The sequence below is a fragment of the Bos mutus genome, chromosome 22, assembly GCF_027580195.1.
Source record: "Bos mutus isolate GX-2022 chromosome 22, NWIPB_WYAK_1.1, whole genome shotgun sequence".
NCBI lineage: Eukaryota > Metazoa > Chordata > Mammalia > Artiodactyla > Bovidae > Bos > Bos mutus.
This window is the reverse complement of record NC_091638.1, coordinates 53,515,974-53,532,344: the sequence shown is the minus strand read 5'-3', so window position 1 is coordinate 53,532,344 and position 16,371 is coordinate 53,515,974. Positions and strand designations below refer to the sequence as shown.

At 50.4% G+C, this 16,371-nt stretch overlaps 1 protein-coding gene across 6 annotated transcripts in view; it reads right to left on the bottom strand.

Moving 5' to 3' along the window:
• Positions 1-11,473: 11,473 nt before the first annotated feature.
• Positions 11,474-16,371, bottom strand: part of FYCO1 (FYVE and coiled-coil domain autophagy adaptor 1) — a 78,787-nt gene continuing 73,889 nt past the window's right edge. For all 6 annotated transcript variants that reach the window (XM_070359147.1, XM_070359151.1, XM_070359149.1 and 3 more), the window contains one exon: positions 11,474-15,261. In XM_070359147.1, coding sequence (XP_070215248.1) covers positions 15,186-15,261 — 76 coding nt within the window. In that variant the 3' untranslated portion in view covers positions 11,474-15,185. The remainder of the gene's footprint in view (positions 15,262-16,371) is intronic.

Below are 16,371 nucleotides of genomic sequence, written 5' to 3'. Positions count from 1 at the left end.
CTGCAGCACTGGTCAGTGAGCCTTTGGGCAATTGACCGTATGAGCATGTCACCTGAATTCTGCTGGCTACCAACCCACGTCTTCTGGAGGCTCTGTGATTCCTCACCTGGCTGCCACGCTGATCTGGGCAGGATTCAGCTTGTCCCCTGGTGCCACTGAAGTGGTCTTCACAACCCGTGCAGGAAGGTTAAGAACCTGGGTTGGCGGGGACCTGGCTCCACTATGGGCTCACTCTATCGAGTGGCTGGTACGGTGGTCCACTCTGTTCCCTATGCAATGGCCTGGGCCTATTTGTCCTCTTGTTTCTGAGGCCATTGGAAGGATATTTGCCTCCATGCTTCTCTTTTTCATATTGTATGATACTAACGGTTTTTTTTTTAAAAAAGCTTTCAACTTAGAGATTAGGCTGAAAAAAAAAATGTAACTTACCTTTGTGTCTCTTTTTACTATTTGGCAAATTTATCACATTAAATATTTTCATTTATTAGAAAAGTGCTTTTTAAATGACTGTTTACAAATATCCATTACTTTTCACTTTTTTTTTTTTTTACCCTGTCTCTATATTTTAAATGTGTACAGAGATCAAACAGCCATATTAGATTATGAAGAATAAGAGACTGGGATAAGGAAATAACACTTCCAAAATACCATAAAACCATTTTGGCTGAACAGTTTCTAGTTTCTTCTCTGGGCAAACTTATCTTCCAAGTGTCTCCGGTGAGTCCATTGGTATTTCCAAAGAAGACGATCAGAACAGGACCATGAACCGTCCCAGCTTTGCCACTTGCTTCAGAGAAGGCATCTCGTTTTCCCAGTGGGCTGTGAGTTGCCGTGGTTTCAGTTCCAAGGCCATCCCTTCCAAAGGGGACACCAAAGCGCCGGACTCTGCAACAGCATCCTTTTCCCCGTCCACTTCTAAACTACACGTCAGTGAGGAATACAGTGAGCAGAAAGTGGACCACAGCAAGGAGAGCAAGAGAAAACGCACAAGCCTTGCCAACCCACCCCAAGTGTGGGCAGTTGGTGGCAAACAAGCATTGGCCTGGGACCGGCAGGTCGACGTGGGTCCCAGCACAATAAGAACCACCTACAGTCAGGGGGAGGATGACCTTCACAAGGCAATCTATGGACAGAGCTGTCCATGTGGCCACCTTTTCCAGAAGAAGACTCAGATATCCTTTGAGAAACCCAGAATAAGCAACAGGAATGGGCCAAACCTAAATAACCCTGTGCAGTTCAGTGGAAGAACTTGACTGGGTGTGGTTTATTCATCCCGTGCCCTTTTGATACTGCGGTTCTGGTACTATGTCCTGGGGGCTCCACTGGAGCTGAGGATTGGGGGAGGGACGGAAGGAGGAGGAATGAGCCACGACTGTGCTTGTTCAATCTCCTCCAGCCGAGAGTCACTTATGGGACACCATGATGGAGATTAAGTGGCAGTTCAGAGGTAGTTTGAACTGAACTACATGTTAGTTTTGCCAAAAAAGGTCCAATCAGTCAAAGTTATGGTTTTTCCAGTAGTCACATACGGATGTGAGAGTTGGACCATAAAGAAGGCCGAGGACCAAAGAACTGATGCTTTCAAATTGTGGTGCTGGAGAAAACTCTTAAGAGTCCCTTGGACTACAAGGAGATCAAACCAGTCAATCCTAAAGGAAATCAACCCTACTGATTCATTGGAAGGACTGATGCTAAAGCTCCAATACTTTGGCCACGTGATGCGAAGAGCGCACTCAGTGGAAAAGACCCTGATGCTGCGAAAGACTGAGGGCAGGAGGAGAAGGAGGCAATAGAGGATGAGATGGTTGGATGGCATCACTGACTCAATGGACATGAGTTTGAGCAGGCTCCACGAGATAGTGAAGGACAGGGAAGCCTGGCGTGCTGCAGTTCATGGGGTCACAAAGAGTCAGACATGACTCTGCATCTGAACAACAACAGAGGTAGATAAGGCTTTCATGGACTCTACTTTCCCCCCTCTCTGATTTTTAGGAAAGGAGACGAATGCCACAAGAACCACGAAGCCTGCACTGAGCGCGATGACCACCCCTAGTTCCAAGGGCCTCCTTTAGCACCTGCCTGACTGTCCCAGTCCTACCGCAGCGTCAAAGCAGGACCAAAGATAGGCGGCAGCTGTATTATATTTTAAAGACTTTAAGTACCCTTTGTTGCTAAATCAGGTTTAAAGGACTGCATAAATAGGACCATTTTACATTCAAATTAAACTAGGTCTCAGAAGCAGATTTATCCTAAGATAAAAACATTGGAAGGACCAGCAAGGGGACACCCACTAGGACACCCATTCAACATTTCTAGAAAATACGTCTGTCAGTGCTTTCCTGAAGTAATGGTAAAAGAGGACTATAATATAATTACATTTTACAGGAACTCTATAGGTCAGAAAAATCAGGAAACTGAATGAAATATATCCAAAAAGATACTGCTTTACCTATAAAAATTTTTTAAGACTAATCTCAAGTCAACACATCACAATGTGTACATTCAAAGGGGAATGTTGTTTTGATGTAAAATGTGAGATATGGATGTGAGAGTTGGACTATAAATAAAGCTGAGAACCAAAGAATTGATGCTTTTGAACTGTGGTGTTGGAAAAGACGCTTGAGAGTCCCTTGGACTGCAAGGAGATCCAACCAGTTCATCCTAAAGGAGATCAGTCCTAAATATTCATTGGAAAGACTGATGCTGAAGCTCTAATACAGCTTGTCTCAAAGTGAGGTCTGGTCAAGGGGTGCTAAATGACTTTGACAAAAGGGAGATTATCATGGCCTCCAGTATCTGCACCTCACACATTTTAGACGCTCCAAAGAAATCTCTGTCTTCATTTGACAAGTAGTTACTGATTGTTTACTATGAGTGATTAATAGACAGCATGGTTTTAGAATTATCATCCCAACCAAGACTTGGTGGTTCTGCAACAGTTTCCTTGGCCCGACTCCATATGGCCCTCCTGTTCCAACTGTGGTCTGAGCCCAGCAACCTCCTGGGATAGGGAATGTCTCTCTAATCAATTCTATAATTATTGTTACAGACAGCCCAAATAGCTAATGTCCCTTTCAAAGTCTGTACTATAAAACTGATGAAAGACAAGCAAATGCTTCTCTCCAACATGTGGCTCTGTGAGCTCCCCCTCACTCGTGACATATTCGGCTTCCCAGGTGGCGCACGTGGTTAAGAGCCCGCTTGCCAATGCAGACGATGTAAGACACACAGCTTCAATCCCTGGGTCAGGAAGATTCCCTGGAGGAGGGCGTGGCAACCCCCTCCAGTATTCTTGCCTGGAGAATCCCATGGACGAGGAGCCTGGCAGGCTACAGTCCATAGCGTCACAGAGAGTTGGACCCGACTGAAGTGACTTAGCATGCACACAGCCTCATGCCAGGCTGGCAAGGTTTCTCTGCCCAATCCTATTTCCTCCTACTTCCCTTCACAGTTGGCAATCCCGAATAGACACTTGCCCCCAAGATTCCATCTCAGCATCTGCTTCTAGAGAAGTCAGCTTGCAACAACCTTTTCATCAGAGGCTGGCCTAGCAAAAGCACATTTGAGACCTGTTGGGCAAAGAGCACAGGGTACCCAGAGCTACAGTGTTCTGTGAGCATCCGTCACAGAACTCATCTGAGGAGGCTGGGAGCAGAGGCCTGCTGCTACTGCTGCTGCTAAGTCGCTTCAGTCGTGTCTGACTCTGTGCGACCCCATAGACGGCAGCCTACCAGGCTCCCCCGTCCCTGGCATTCTCCAGGCAAGAACACTGGAGTGGGTTGCCATTTCCTTCTCTGGGGGAGTAGAGGCCTGACTGATCTTAATTCAACCATCAGCAGACCGCTGTGCACACCAACGGCCTGCCAGGCCCCGTGGGTACCAGACAGACATGGGCTTGCCTCTTCCTGTGACAAGCAAGCTGTCATCTCTTGCTTGCTTGCTTGCTTTGTGCCAGGTAGATAATACTGTATGTAATTCAACCATTTTATAGATGAAGGGGCTGAGCACTTCAGAGATCAGGAACCCACCCAGCATCACACTGTAGGAACCAACAAGGCTAGGATATTATCCCAGGCATCTGTGGCACTCAAGCTTTGGCTTCTGCCCACCAAGCTGTCCCACCTTGCATGTGTGACACGGTCAGACAAATCAGCCGCTGCTTTGAAGGGTTGACCAATAGTGTGCCGAGTTCCAGGCTGAGTACCAGGGGCTGCAAAGATGCATGGGCACAGACTGGGCCGGCACGGCTTTAGATATTACTGCACACAAACTCTCAACAATGACATGGGACAGCTGAGGCCCTGCTGAGCCCTCTGTCAAAAGTGGGCCACGGGAGGATGACATCATTCTCACAGGCTCCTCCCCAAACACGTGCAGTTGTGGAGCCTCAAATTCTTTGTGCGGGAGCCACAGATTCCGCTGCAGGTCTGAGGATGTGCAGATCCAACGACTCTGCAGCCAAACCTGGCCAGAATCCTGGACACCCACCTGTCCTCCTCACCCCACGCTGTCCCTGCTGGTCTTCCTAGCTCCTTTCTCACCAACAGTCCATCTGCCCGCTGGACGCCACCTCAAAGTGCGTCAACACCACAGGGAACAGAAGAAGCATCGTGTCAAGCCCTACTCAAACTCCTAACCCATAACATCATGAGATACAATAAAATGCTTATTATTGTTTTCAGCCACTGAGTTTGCGGGTAATTTGTTACATGCTAAGTCACTTCAGTCGTGTCCGACTCTGTGTGACCCCATAGATGGCAGCCCACCAGGCTCCCCCGTCCCTGGGATTCTCCAGGCGAGAACACTGGAGTGGGTTGCCATTTCCTTTTCCAATGCATGAAAGTGAAAAGTGAAGTCGCTCGGTCGTGTCCAACTCCTAGCGACCCCATGGACTGCAGCCTACCAGGCTCCTCCATCCATGGGACCTTCCAGGCAAGAGTACTGGAGTGGGGTGCCATTGCCTTAAACAGCATACCAAAGAGCAGACAATTTTGCCATTAGTCTTTCAAATCCAACGCAATGACGTGACCAACCTAGGCTGAACCTGCAGGAGCTCATGGCACAGACCCAGCGTTACAGAAGAGGCTGGACAAGGTGTCAGACAGTTCACCTCACAATCCCCTAGGTGACTCTGGCTGAGTCTCTCCCAGCCACATGCTTCCTCCGCCACCTCCTGAGGTCTCTGCTTAAATACCACCTTCTCTTCCAGGCCATCCCGGCCCATCCACAGTCCCCTTCCCTGCTCTGCTCTTCTCCACGCTTGGCACCACCTGACGGTTAAGAAGTATAAACTCGGGCAGGGACTGTTCTTCTTTTCTGTTCACTGCTATTTCCCAAGTGCCTATGACAGCCCTCACACATGACAGACACTCAGTAAATGTATGTTAAGTGAATCAAGGCCCCTCCAATTTCAAATATTTGGTTCTTGGAAGTGCACTTACTGTTGCGAAATCCTGTTGTCTTGGGAAAATACAGCAATTGATAACGATATTTTACCAATCTCACTGAACAAAAACCTATGGAGCATTTTCTACGTGTCAGGCACTGGGCTTCAGTGATGCTAAGGAAAAGCAGACACGGGCCCAGTGCCCACAAAGCTCACACTTCACAGATGACAGATGCCAATTAGACAGTCATGAAGAGAGGGTTTCGAGATGCTAGTGTGTTACAAGAGGCTCTGACCTACTGTGGGGATGAGAGGCAGGGAAGGTTTCCCCGAGGAAGTGGCATTAAGCTGAGAGCTGAAGGATGAGCAGGAATGAGCTACAGGAGGAAGGAGAGGGAGGGTGCACTGGGAGGAGGGGGTAACATGTGCAAAGGCCCTGCGGTGCCCACGCCTGTGCGACACTGCCAGGCTAAGTGCCCCCGCCACTGAGTTAGTTCAGGTTATCACCACTCATGCTCTTTTCGTTTTAAAATCTTTAAATATGAAAATTTAAAAAAACACACGTAGGGCTTCCCTGGTGGCTCAGCAGTACAGAACCCTCCTGCCAATGCAGGGGACACGGATTCAATCCCTGACCCCGGAAGGTCCCACATGCCTTGGAGCAACTGAGCCTGTGCACCACAGCTACTAAGGCTGCGGTCCAGTTAGGGCCTGGGGACAGCAACAGCTGAGCCCGCGTGCCCTAGAGCCTGTGCTCCCCGAAAGCAGCCGCTGCAATGAGCAGCCCGTGCGCTGCAACTGGAGGGTGGTCCACGCACCAACAAAGACTCAGCACAGTCAAAAGATAAAAAAAATTAAATAAAGAAACATACATAAACGTGGTGAGAATAGCACAACGAACCTCCTCATACCCATCACTCAGCTCCGACAGTGATCGACACTCTCCGAATTCTAATCCCGCCCACAACACCCACTTCCTTCTCCTTTCCCTTCCTCTTCACTCTTTGCTTCCTTTGCCTCCCTTCCTTCATTTGCTCCTCCCTTCCCTCCTTTCTTCCTTCACTCCTACCTTTCTCCGTTAGCTCCTCCCTTTGCTACGGTATTTTAAAGCAAATCCAAGACGCCATATGCTGCTGCTGCTGCTGCTAAATCACTTCAGTCGTGTCCGACTCTGTGTGACACCGTAGACGGCAGCCCACCAGGCTCCCCCGTCCCTGGGATTCTCCAGGCAAGAACACTGGAGTGGGTTGCCATTTCCTTCTCCAATGCATGAAAGTGAAAAGTGAAAGTGAAGTGGCTCAGTCATGTCCAACTCCTAGCGACCCCATGGACTGCAGCCCACCAGGCTCTTCCATCCATGGGATTTTCCAGGCAAGAGTACTGGAGTGGGGTGCCATTGCCTTCTCCGAAGACACCATATACTTCCACTCAAAAATCATGCTCTTGGGGCTTCCCTGGTGGTCCAGTGGTTACGAATCCACCTGGCAATGCAGGGGACACGGGTTCCATCCCTGGTCCAGGAAGATCCCACATGCTGTGGGGCAAGAAAGCCTGGCTGCCACAGCTACTGGAGCCTGAGTGCCTAGAGCCCACGCTCCGTAACTAGAGAAAGCCTGCATGCAGCAACAAAGATCCAGCACAGCCAAAAATAAATAAAAATAATAATAAAATCATGCTCTTACCCTTACAAAGCTCCAGATATAAATGAGTGAATGAACACCTGATGGAAACTTCCTGTTTGGCTGGGACACCTCTTACCAAAGGGGCCAATGGAGGTATAAAGCTAGTTGGGAATGAGTGAGCAGATGCTAAAAGGTCTCATGCTGTGGGTGACACTTTCTCAGTGGGATTAACAATCTAGGGAACTCAGAATATTCTGGCAAGGCCAACAAAGGCAGAGTGAGCCCCAGCACTTTCCCTTGTTCAACTTTTGGAATCCAGAAAACCTAAGAGCCAGAAGAGATCTGATCCACTGATACAGTGTGGGACCATGAGCTGTAATTCTCAGTACATAACTGTTAACCTCTTGTAGGGAGGATGATACATAGTAAGGGTTTACAGGTCAAGGGTGCCACAGCATAGCTTGGTTTATGGAAGGTTTTTTTTTTTTTAAATCATTGGAGAATACTTTCCAGTGAAATAAGAATGGTTTGGAGAAAACTACTCCCACAGCCATCTCAGCCTTGTAGTAACATGTTCTCCAAATGGTTCAGACTTACCAGTTTCCCTGGGTCTTTGGTTTCCTCATCTGTAACAGGTGGCTGACTTATGGCAAGAGCCTATCAAATTACTTATGCTGCTATTAATTATATGTTATAAATAATGAGCCAGTGCTGCAATGAGCTGATCTTTCTCTTCTTTTCCATGAAGACCTGCCAGAACCCAAAGGTCCTTAACCTTTTTTATCCCTTATATACTCCTTTGACAATCTGACAAAGCCTTCTCAGAATGTTTTAGAATGGATAAAATGAATAAAATACATACGATTACAAGGGAAACCAATTACACTGAACCATAATTCTATATTAAGATAAATTTGTGAACTAGTAATACACATCTCTTCATGAACACAGTTAAAAACAATCTACACCAGGTCTAACAACAACCTTCATTTCACAGTGAAGATGAGCATAAATGATATTTAAAGGGTCTGCAACAACTTTTAAGTAAGAAGAAAATATCTGTCACTTCCACCAGTGGCAGAGACACAGGTCTTGCTAATGCATACTCATGTGGCATGTAGTCTATATTCTTAATTGAAGAAGATCTAAATTTTAGCTAGATAGTAGAGGAAAGGTGTCATTTTCCCAAGTTCAAAGACCTTCTGAATTCTGTGTATGGACCAGTTTAGGAATCCCTATTTAATCCAGACCCTTTGATACCAAACTCATATTTCTTCCTCTAAATCTTAAATTGTGGACACATACGGAACTACTTCAGGTTTGGGGAAGGGAATGTTTTTCTATTTACAAATGACCAGTTGGGTAACATGTCCGTTGAATAAGAACATAAGCCATAAAAAAGTTACGGTTGTAAAAAGGTTTTACCTGTAGGATAGTTTCATACCAGGTGGTTCATTTGGAAATATCTTCCTCTCTAAGAATGACATTTCCATCACTGCATCCCAGTGCTTGGACCAATGAGCTGAGGGAGAGGTCCTGGCTCCAAGATTTGAGGGTCACTGGCAAAGCTGAATTAGGAGACAGATCCATTAGCTGATTTTACCCCTTTCCTCAAGTTCTAACCAAAATAGTGACAGAGCGGTGATCATCAAGGACTTTCTGGCATGGTCCATGGATCACCTCCAATATCCTCATCTGGCAGACTTGTGAATGAACTGGACCCAATGAACCAGAGTTGACATGCGGCGTGCCCATGACTCTGTATTTTAATGTGCCACCAGGTAACCCAAAGAAGAGGACTTTCTTCTAAGAAACTCTCTGCTACTTGCTTTGTATTTACTGACACTTAATAAATGAACAGTTTGACTCTGGAGCAAAATTGAGCCCTGGGTGAGTCTTGGGCTTTTCCTGAAAACACTTGAACCCTTGATAACCAAGGAGCCCTTGCACCTGATCTGGGCCTCATGGGTCCCTGTCCATCTTCCACAGGTTCATCTTGAGGGCATGACTGTGTGGTCCTTCTGAGAACACCCAACAGGTCTGTGGGGGCCCCTGCTGGTGCAGAAGGGCTGTCTTTACAAAGACCTCTGGTTTCACACATAGACCCTGTCTGTTGTGCAAAGGCCACTTGAGGGCTGATGCTGTGGCCACTTTGTGAAAGCACGTGGGGCCTTGAAGTCAGCCTCAGAGTCAGAAGAACAAACTGGATTCCTTTCTCCAGGTCTGCAGTCACTGCCTTTGTTGTCTGTTCAGTAAACCTGTTCCCCCACCGCTCCTTCCCTCCCACGAGAAAGGTGGCTTCTGCTCACTGGGCCTGCGGCGTGGCCCCAGGGAAGGCCCTTCCTGCTGCTGACCCTCCTTTCTTACCCCTCCTTTGCCCTGCTAGCCTTTGGGCCTCCCCCACCCCGCTCCCGCTTTCTTTTCTCTTGCCAAGGAGAAGCCAGCGCCTGTCCCACTGACCTGGCAGATGGATGGGTGACCTCCCAGAAAAGGTGTCCTTCTCTCCTCAGGGCTCAGTGGGAGGTCTCCCTGAAATCGCCTTTCCCTTGAGCATCCTGCCGGAGCCACAGGCCTGAAGCCAAAGGCGCTCTGGAAATGACGCCTTCCCTGGGGAAGGACACTCAGGCACCTCGGGTTTGGAGAGGCCTGGCTCTCTTTGTTCATTATGGAGCTAAGACAACTCATTCCAGGCTTCAGATGGGGCTGCCAAGTGCGATAACCTCAGCACGAACCTGCCAGAAGGGGTGAGGAAACCACACCAGCCTCCAGCCTCCCCGGGGAACTCGAGGGATGGGGGAGGGACGAGGGGACACACATCAAAGCCCAGAGATTGGTAATCATACTTCGGCTCGGCTTTACTATCTTTCTTCAGAAACCAGCGAGTGTGGGAAAAGTAAAAGGCTGACCTTTCTTTCAACCCTAACCCACTTTGAGCGGCTTTCATAATAAGCTCTGCTCTCCCCTGGGTTTTGATAGCTTCAGCTTTAACCGCTCTCTCAATAAAAGTCCGTTTTCTCATTTCAGGTGACAGGTTTCACCATCTATTTGCTCTGCAGATGTGTGTGGGTGGCGGGCTCCACTCGCCAGATTTTTCCCACGCATCTTCAAACCGAGAGGTCTGACCCTGACTGAAGTGTCCTTCTGAGTCACCCGGGGAATCGCTACACTCTCCGGGCGGAAGAGGCATCGCAGGCATCGCAGGCAGCGGCACGCGTCTACGGACACCGAGAGGGGCCAGAATTCCCGGAATTGTGTCAGGGGCTTGGAAAACCAGGAGCGGGGATTTGGTTTGCTCACCTTGGGGCGGCTCAGCAGGTGGGGAGAGGGCACCAGGAGTGTGGCATGGAGGCCAGGATCCCAGCCCAGATAGAGCGGCCTGTATCTGTGTGTCCGGGTCCGTTCTCCTAGGCTCAGTCCACGTGGCCTCTCTGCGAGGCCTTTCCTATGAACACAGAATTCCTTCTGCTGTGCTGTTTCAGGCACTTGGATAGAGCACCCTTCCACTACTGGACAGGAGAGGCTTGAGGGCACAGGAGGCTCTATGTGTCCGAACCAGTAACCAGCTCACCTCCATCCTCCCTAAATCGCCCCTGTGGGCTTGACCTTTGTCCTTCTCTACCACGGGGGTTTTGAGGGTTGGTCTCTGGCCAAGTGGGCCAGTGGGATTGCTGATGGCCTAGGGCTGATCATGGTGCCCAGTGTCCTCGCTGATTCAGAGGCTGGTGAGCACCATGCTCTGTGCTCCATGCTGCGGGCTGAGGCAGAGCAGGGAGATGAGGATGAAAAACAGGGTCCTGGAGCTGCAGGGAACAATACACTTCCGGGAAGTATCACCTGCTCCTGAGTAACTGATGAAAGAAGAGGCCACAGGAGAATCCGAGGCAGGAGGAAGGCTGCAAGAAGGGAAGTGGAGGAAAGGAGGGCTGGGAGGACCCTGTGGGGCACAGGGCGCTCCAGAGGTGAGTGCAGATGGACTGCCTGGCCCAAGCTCAGTCTGCCCAGGGGAGGAGTGACTGGGACACAGCCCTCGGGGCCCATGTCCAGGGTCTTCGCTGCCCCTCTCTGCTGCCTTCTCTAGCAGCTCTGCCTAGATTTGGATCCAGCTTGACTAACCGTGGTTTTAGGCCACCTGTGACCTCCTCCCCGACTCCATCATTCTGGTAAATCAGGCTGCTCTTCGTGGACCAGGGGAGGGCTGGGGAATTTCACTGAACGCAGAAGCTCTTCTGGCAGAGGGCAGTGGGTTGGTGCACTGCATTGGCTGAGGCAAGTCTGAACTCGGACCTCAGCGCAGACTGTGGGTCCAGACACCAGGCCAATTTGGCAACCTCTTAGAACAGCTGCTTTTTTTCTTCCCTTTTGAAGTCACAGGACTTGACATGGCCCAACAGCTTTGCCCCCACTCTGCTGTGTGCAATTTCCTCTCTCACCTTATGTCTCAATGGAATGAAAGACGACGCCACTCTCAATGTCATAGTGTTTATTTAAATCCTGAGATTAAAAATAAGACATTCCCAAATGGTGCAGCAGATGCTATACGGACTATGTTTTGGGATACAAAAGTTCCTCACCCCCACTGGGCAGGTGGAGAGTTGGCATTTGATGTGCTTCTGGTAATTATTTGGCAGATAAAAAAGAGATGGGTTCCCAGACCCACTACCCTGTAAGGCCGCGAGCATTGAGGATTGGTCAATTAAAGTGCAATTCTGATTTGGAAGCCACCCAACTGAGGCTTCACTGTTGCTCTGCAGCCATGGGGGAACAGGAGCATCTCTGGACAGCCCTTGTCCTCAGGTTCTGAGGAAGTCTTTTTATCAGAAATGCCTCCCCAAATTTTAAGATGTACTGTGTTATTTTGAAAAAGTGCTTAAGAGAGAAAAGGCATTATTAACTGTCTTTATTTCCTTGGAAGCACCACAACAGAGAATTCACCCAGGGTTCCACTGAAAAGAACCTTTTGGGTAAGTGTTTTGTAAACGCAGATGGCTGACTAAACATTCTCTGTGCCAGGTGACCCTTGGTTCTGAGCATTGCAGAGGGCGGCTCTGCTCTCATTCTCAACACCTCTGAGCTGAGGCTGGGATTCTCCAAGGTGGAGTCACCAAGGTGGGCTTCTAAAACTGAAACTCCTATAAAAACGTATGGTCGACAGCTAACCACAATGATAAAACACCGACTGAGATTTCATCTCCAAATGGGGATTTCTTTTCAGATGAGTCTGGAATGGCTTCACCACCGAAGGTGAGTGACAACTGAAAATAATTTTAAAAAACCATCTCCTTTATCTCTGATTTATCTAGCGTGGCTGTGCATTCATACTTTTCAGACCCTATGTAGTGTTTCAGTTCCAGATTCCTGTTTGAGAATTTCCTTGCCTGCTCTTGATCCAGTGGATGTGGAGTAGGTGGGCTCCAGCCAGAAGTGCTCTGCAGGGGCTACGCTTTCTCCCAAACATGCTTGCTGGCAGTGGATGAGGGTGCCTGACAGAGGCCTCGTGTTCCTGGGTGAGGGCGATCAGTGGCTCCCAAGGCAGTGGTGAGCAAGGCGGCTGGTACTAATCTTGTACTAAACAGCAACAGTTATTCAGAGAGCTTGGCCAGCCCCCAAAGAGGCTGATGGGGGATTTTTTTTCTTTTTTTTTAGATAGTGATCTGGGATCCCAAGAATGCTTCCTACTTGTTGACTTTTAGTGTTAATTCAGTCTACTGGCCGGGGCCACCACTTTCAATAGCTGTTTTTCATTATTGTTTGCATTAAAAAGAATACCTCAGCCCCCAAACTTCAGTAAAGTTGGGAACTTGTTTAAAATAAGAAAGCAGTTTATAGAAGCCATACTTAAATATGCCAAGATGATCTCTAGCTGCACAGCAAACCCGAGCTCCCACAGCAAAGTAACGAAGAACAAGAGTCCATTCAGCACAAAAAACTAAATACGTTGCAGAGGCAGGGTGGGGCCGCAGTGGGCAGGCGAAGGCCTCTGCACCACTGCCATCACCGTCTGCAGTGCTGGCACAAGGGGCCCACGAGCTCCTGCAGCAGTGGCTCTGGGCTGGCTTCACAAGAGCCACGGGATTTTTTTAAGCTGCAGTTGGTCCCCTGCTGGGTCGAGTCACAGAGGTTCAGAACAAGCCTCAGATGGAATGTCTCAGGGCTTCCGCAGGAAACATATCAGCTACTCGAGAAAAGCTGATTCGAGCTGCAGGTGACGGTGGTGACATGAGCAGAGGGCCGTCTGCTTGGCCATGTCTCCAGGGTATCCTGGGAAAGCTAAGCACTCAAACCGAGATTCCAGATGCTTCAGGGTCTTTTGTTTCTCTCAAGTGGTGAGCCAGCTACATCTGATTATCCTTTTCAAGGGGGAGATGGATTTAAAGGCAGGGTAGTTTGCTTTCAAGCAGTGTGGCACCCTGTAAGGACAAGCACGAGTCCAGGAAGTCTCTGGGGGCCTGGCCATTTCTGTTTTGGTGCTAAGCACCGTCAGGACCTTGCTCAATGAGGTGCTAGAGACTCCTGGCTTTCTGCCACAGGCGGCTGCTCCCAGGAAAGAGAGCACAAGAGGGCCAGCTCTTTTCTGGAAGGTTCTGTTCACCGTGTCTCAAGCCCCACTTAAAGTGCCTGGAACTGCCTATGTCTCCTGTTTAAATGGAAGTTCTGAGTCTACTGCCAAAGTCATTTCCTCCTACCTCTGCTGGCGCCTGGGAGGTATGGGGTCTGAACTGAACTTGGCCAAGGATTCTTGACCCATTCGTCAGTTCTCAAAACCAGTCAGACCAGGCTCGTGAATGACGAGATGAAGCTTCGACGTGGTGTGACTCGGCTTAGTCACCGGGCTAGCTGAAGGGCTGGCGGGGTACTAGGACCTGCAGTTGCCTTGCCAGGTACCCTCTACCCTGACCACAGCTAAGGTGGGCTGCTTGGTCAGATCTCTGCTCACTGCGGAAGGACCTGGGCCCTGACTGCCCTGTGAACAGGGCACAGAGAGGCCATCACAGGTGAGCACTCTGTGGTGGGAGAAAAGGGCCACAGAGAACAGGAAGATCATCTGCTGCTTGTCCCGGAAAAGGACAGAGGATTCATTTGCTCCCAGGTGTCAGGTGCAGGCTGAGCAGCAGGAAGTGGAAAAGCGGTGCAGGGAACCTAGGCAGGTGGGGAGGAGGGACCGAGAGGTGAGCAAAGAGCCGATTCATGAATTATGCCTGTGTATACTTGAGTTAGCAAAGACTTCTCTTAAGAAGCCCCCGATTTTTAAAAGTGGTTCCTACCCTGAATATAATCATTAGTAAACATATCTGCAGAAGCTCTTGTTAATACAAACAAAGACAGGCTGAGGAGTGAGCCGCACAGGCTGACGCGTCCAGCCTTTTGGTCATGGCGTGGACGTTACCCAGCATCTGGGCCCTGGCCCTCTGGATGTAGACTGCACTGCAGGCCCTCAGTCGGTGGGTTCTGTTTCCTGGATTAGCTTCACTTCTGATTCTTAGGGTGGTATTTTGGAGCTGTTGAGAGGCCCAGCTGAGTGGAGGGCTTTGCTCCAAGACAGACGCGCCCAGATAGAAGGGCCAGGAGAAAAGTGCAGCTGGCGGCCCCTCTGAGCAGCCCTGCACTCCCCGGGCAGGAGGGGACAGGAGCATGATCGAGGAAGCTGGATGGGATCTCAGGCGGGGCCCTAGGTGCCCTGATGTCCTTTCCCAGGGAGGACTCAAGGGCCCCACAGGGTCTGGCCAGGCCTTCCAGCTCATGGTCACCCGTGATGCCTGGCTGGGCACGGGGGGCTGTGTCTCTCCACGGGTGGAAGTCGGGACCCCTCTGGCCTGGGAGACTCTTCACAGGAGGCCTGGAGCCAACTGCACCCCCTGGAGAGGCCAGTGGTCTCCTGAGTGTTTAAACCTTTGGCATAGTGTCCCTCTGGGTGTGAGGACAATGGAAAACATCACTTGAGCCCTTACGAGCCACGGGGCTAAGAGTGATGTGCACAGCGCCGAGTACACGGCGCTCGGAGCAACGCGGCTCTGACGAGCAGCCAAGGGCCCGTCTCCTAAAGTTGCATAGTGGATACTGATAGCTTTAGAGCAGCTATTTTTTGTTTTCTGGGTTTTTTAGGTGCTTTACGTGACAAGTGAGGAGGAGTAGTGTTTCCTGTGGGTAATGTGAAACTAGCAAAATCCAGGTACTTGAGGTTACGGGAAATCACTTCCATCGTAGATCACAGGCCGGTCAACAGTTAAGTGATAAAAGACTTTCTTGGAGACGAATCTAGGAGACAAATGGAGAAGGAGGGGTTATTCCGAGGGCTGGAAGCAGCTGCAGTGACCTGGCTGGGGTGGGTGCTGGCTGGCATGGGAAGCTTTGGTGCAAAGACCTCTGTTCCGAGCCTGGGGTCCCTCACAGACTGCGTGGACTCTTCTGGGTCCCCTCACCCCCATTTCCTGTCTCTCTAGCAGAGACATCTTCCTGCCAAGTGTCAGGGTCTTAGGACACCTCCGTGGACTGTCCTGGGCTTGGGTGCAGAAACGCCCATCCAGTCCCGCACTGTGAAGCACCCCTCCTGCCTTGCTGCTCTGAAGGGGCCCTGGGGTGGGGGTGTCTCAGGGGTCTCGGCGGTCTGGGCTGCCCTGGGGAAGTGGGTGGCGCAGGCGTGGAGGGGACACACACAGTGGAGGCGAGCCTGGATCTCATTCTGACTGGACATCTGGATCTCTTCCGCTGTCGTGCTTTGAAAACCTTGACTAGGCCCTGAGACGACGTCAGTGGCGAGGGCTGCAGTGTGTCTCAGCACCACGGCCGCTCCTAATGCCGACTGCAAAGCTGGTCTGCAGCTGCCTCTGCCCTCAACACGCTGCTCCCAGCCTCTCCGTCAACCTGCGGTGGGGCTCAGGGAGGTAGTAAAAATGCTGGCTGCCACCACAGAGGAAACTGGGGTTCCACTAAAACCCAGAGGGGAGAGCAGACCCTCGCTGGGCTGGCCTCCACCCCGTCTCCTGACCGCTGCCCTGAGGGGCTGAGGCCCATGCCTGGTCTGACCAGCTTTCTGGACATGCAGAGCCCATGCCCAGGAATCCTGCTAACGCAGGGTGTGTTCATGTTCCTGGGGGTGTGTGGGGGAAGGGTGGGGAAGGGGAAAGGTGGGGAGCCCGTTCTTCCAAGCTCTCCCTTGGTGGATGCCCTCAGCCACATGCCCTGGGAGTTCAAGGCCCTGAGGTGGTGAGAGGTTGCACTCCGGCTTTCACCAACAGGTGGCGCCCCAGCTTCTCACCTACTGAATAGCTATTAAGTTACTGTGCTTAAAGCCCAGCAGGCTGGCAAGGGCACCTATGGGGAGGGATGTGGCCGCAAGCTCAGGGCCCCGCTCAGAGAGGATGTGGC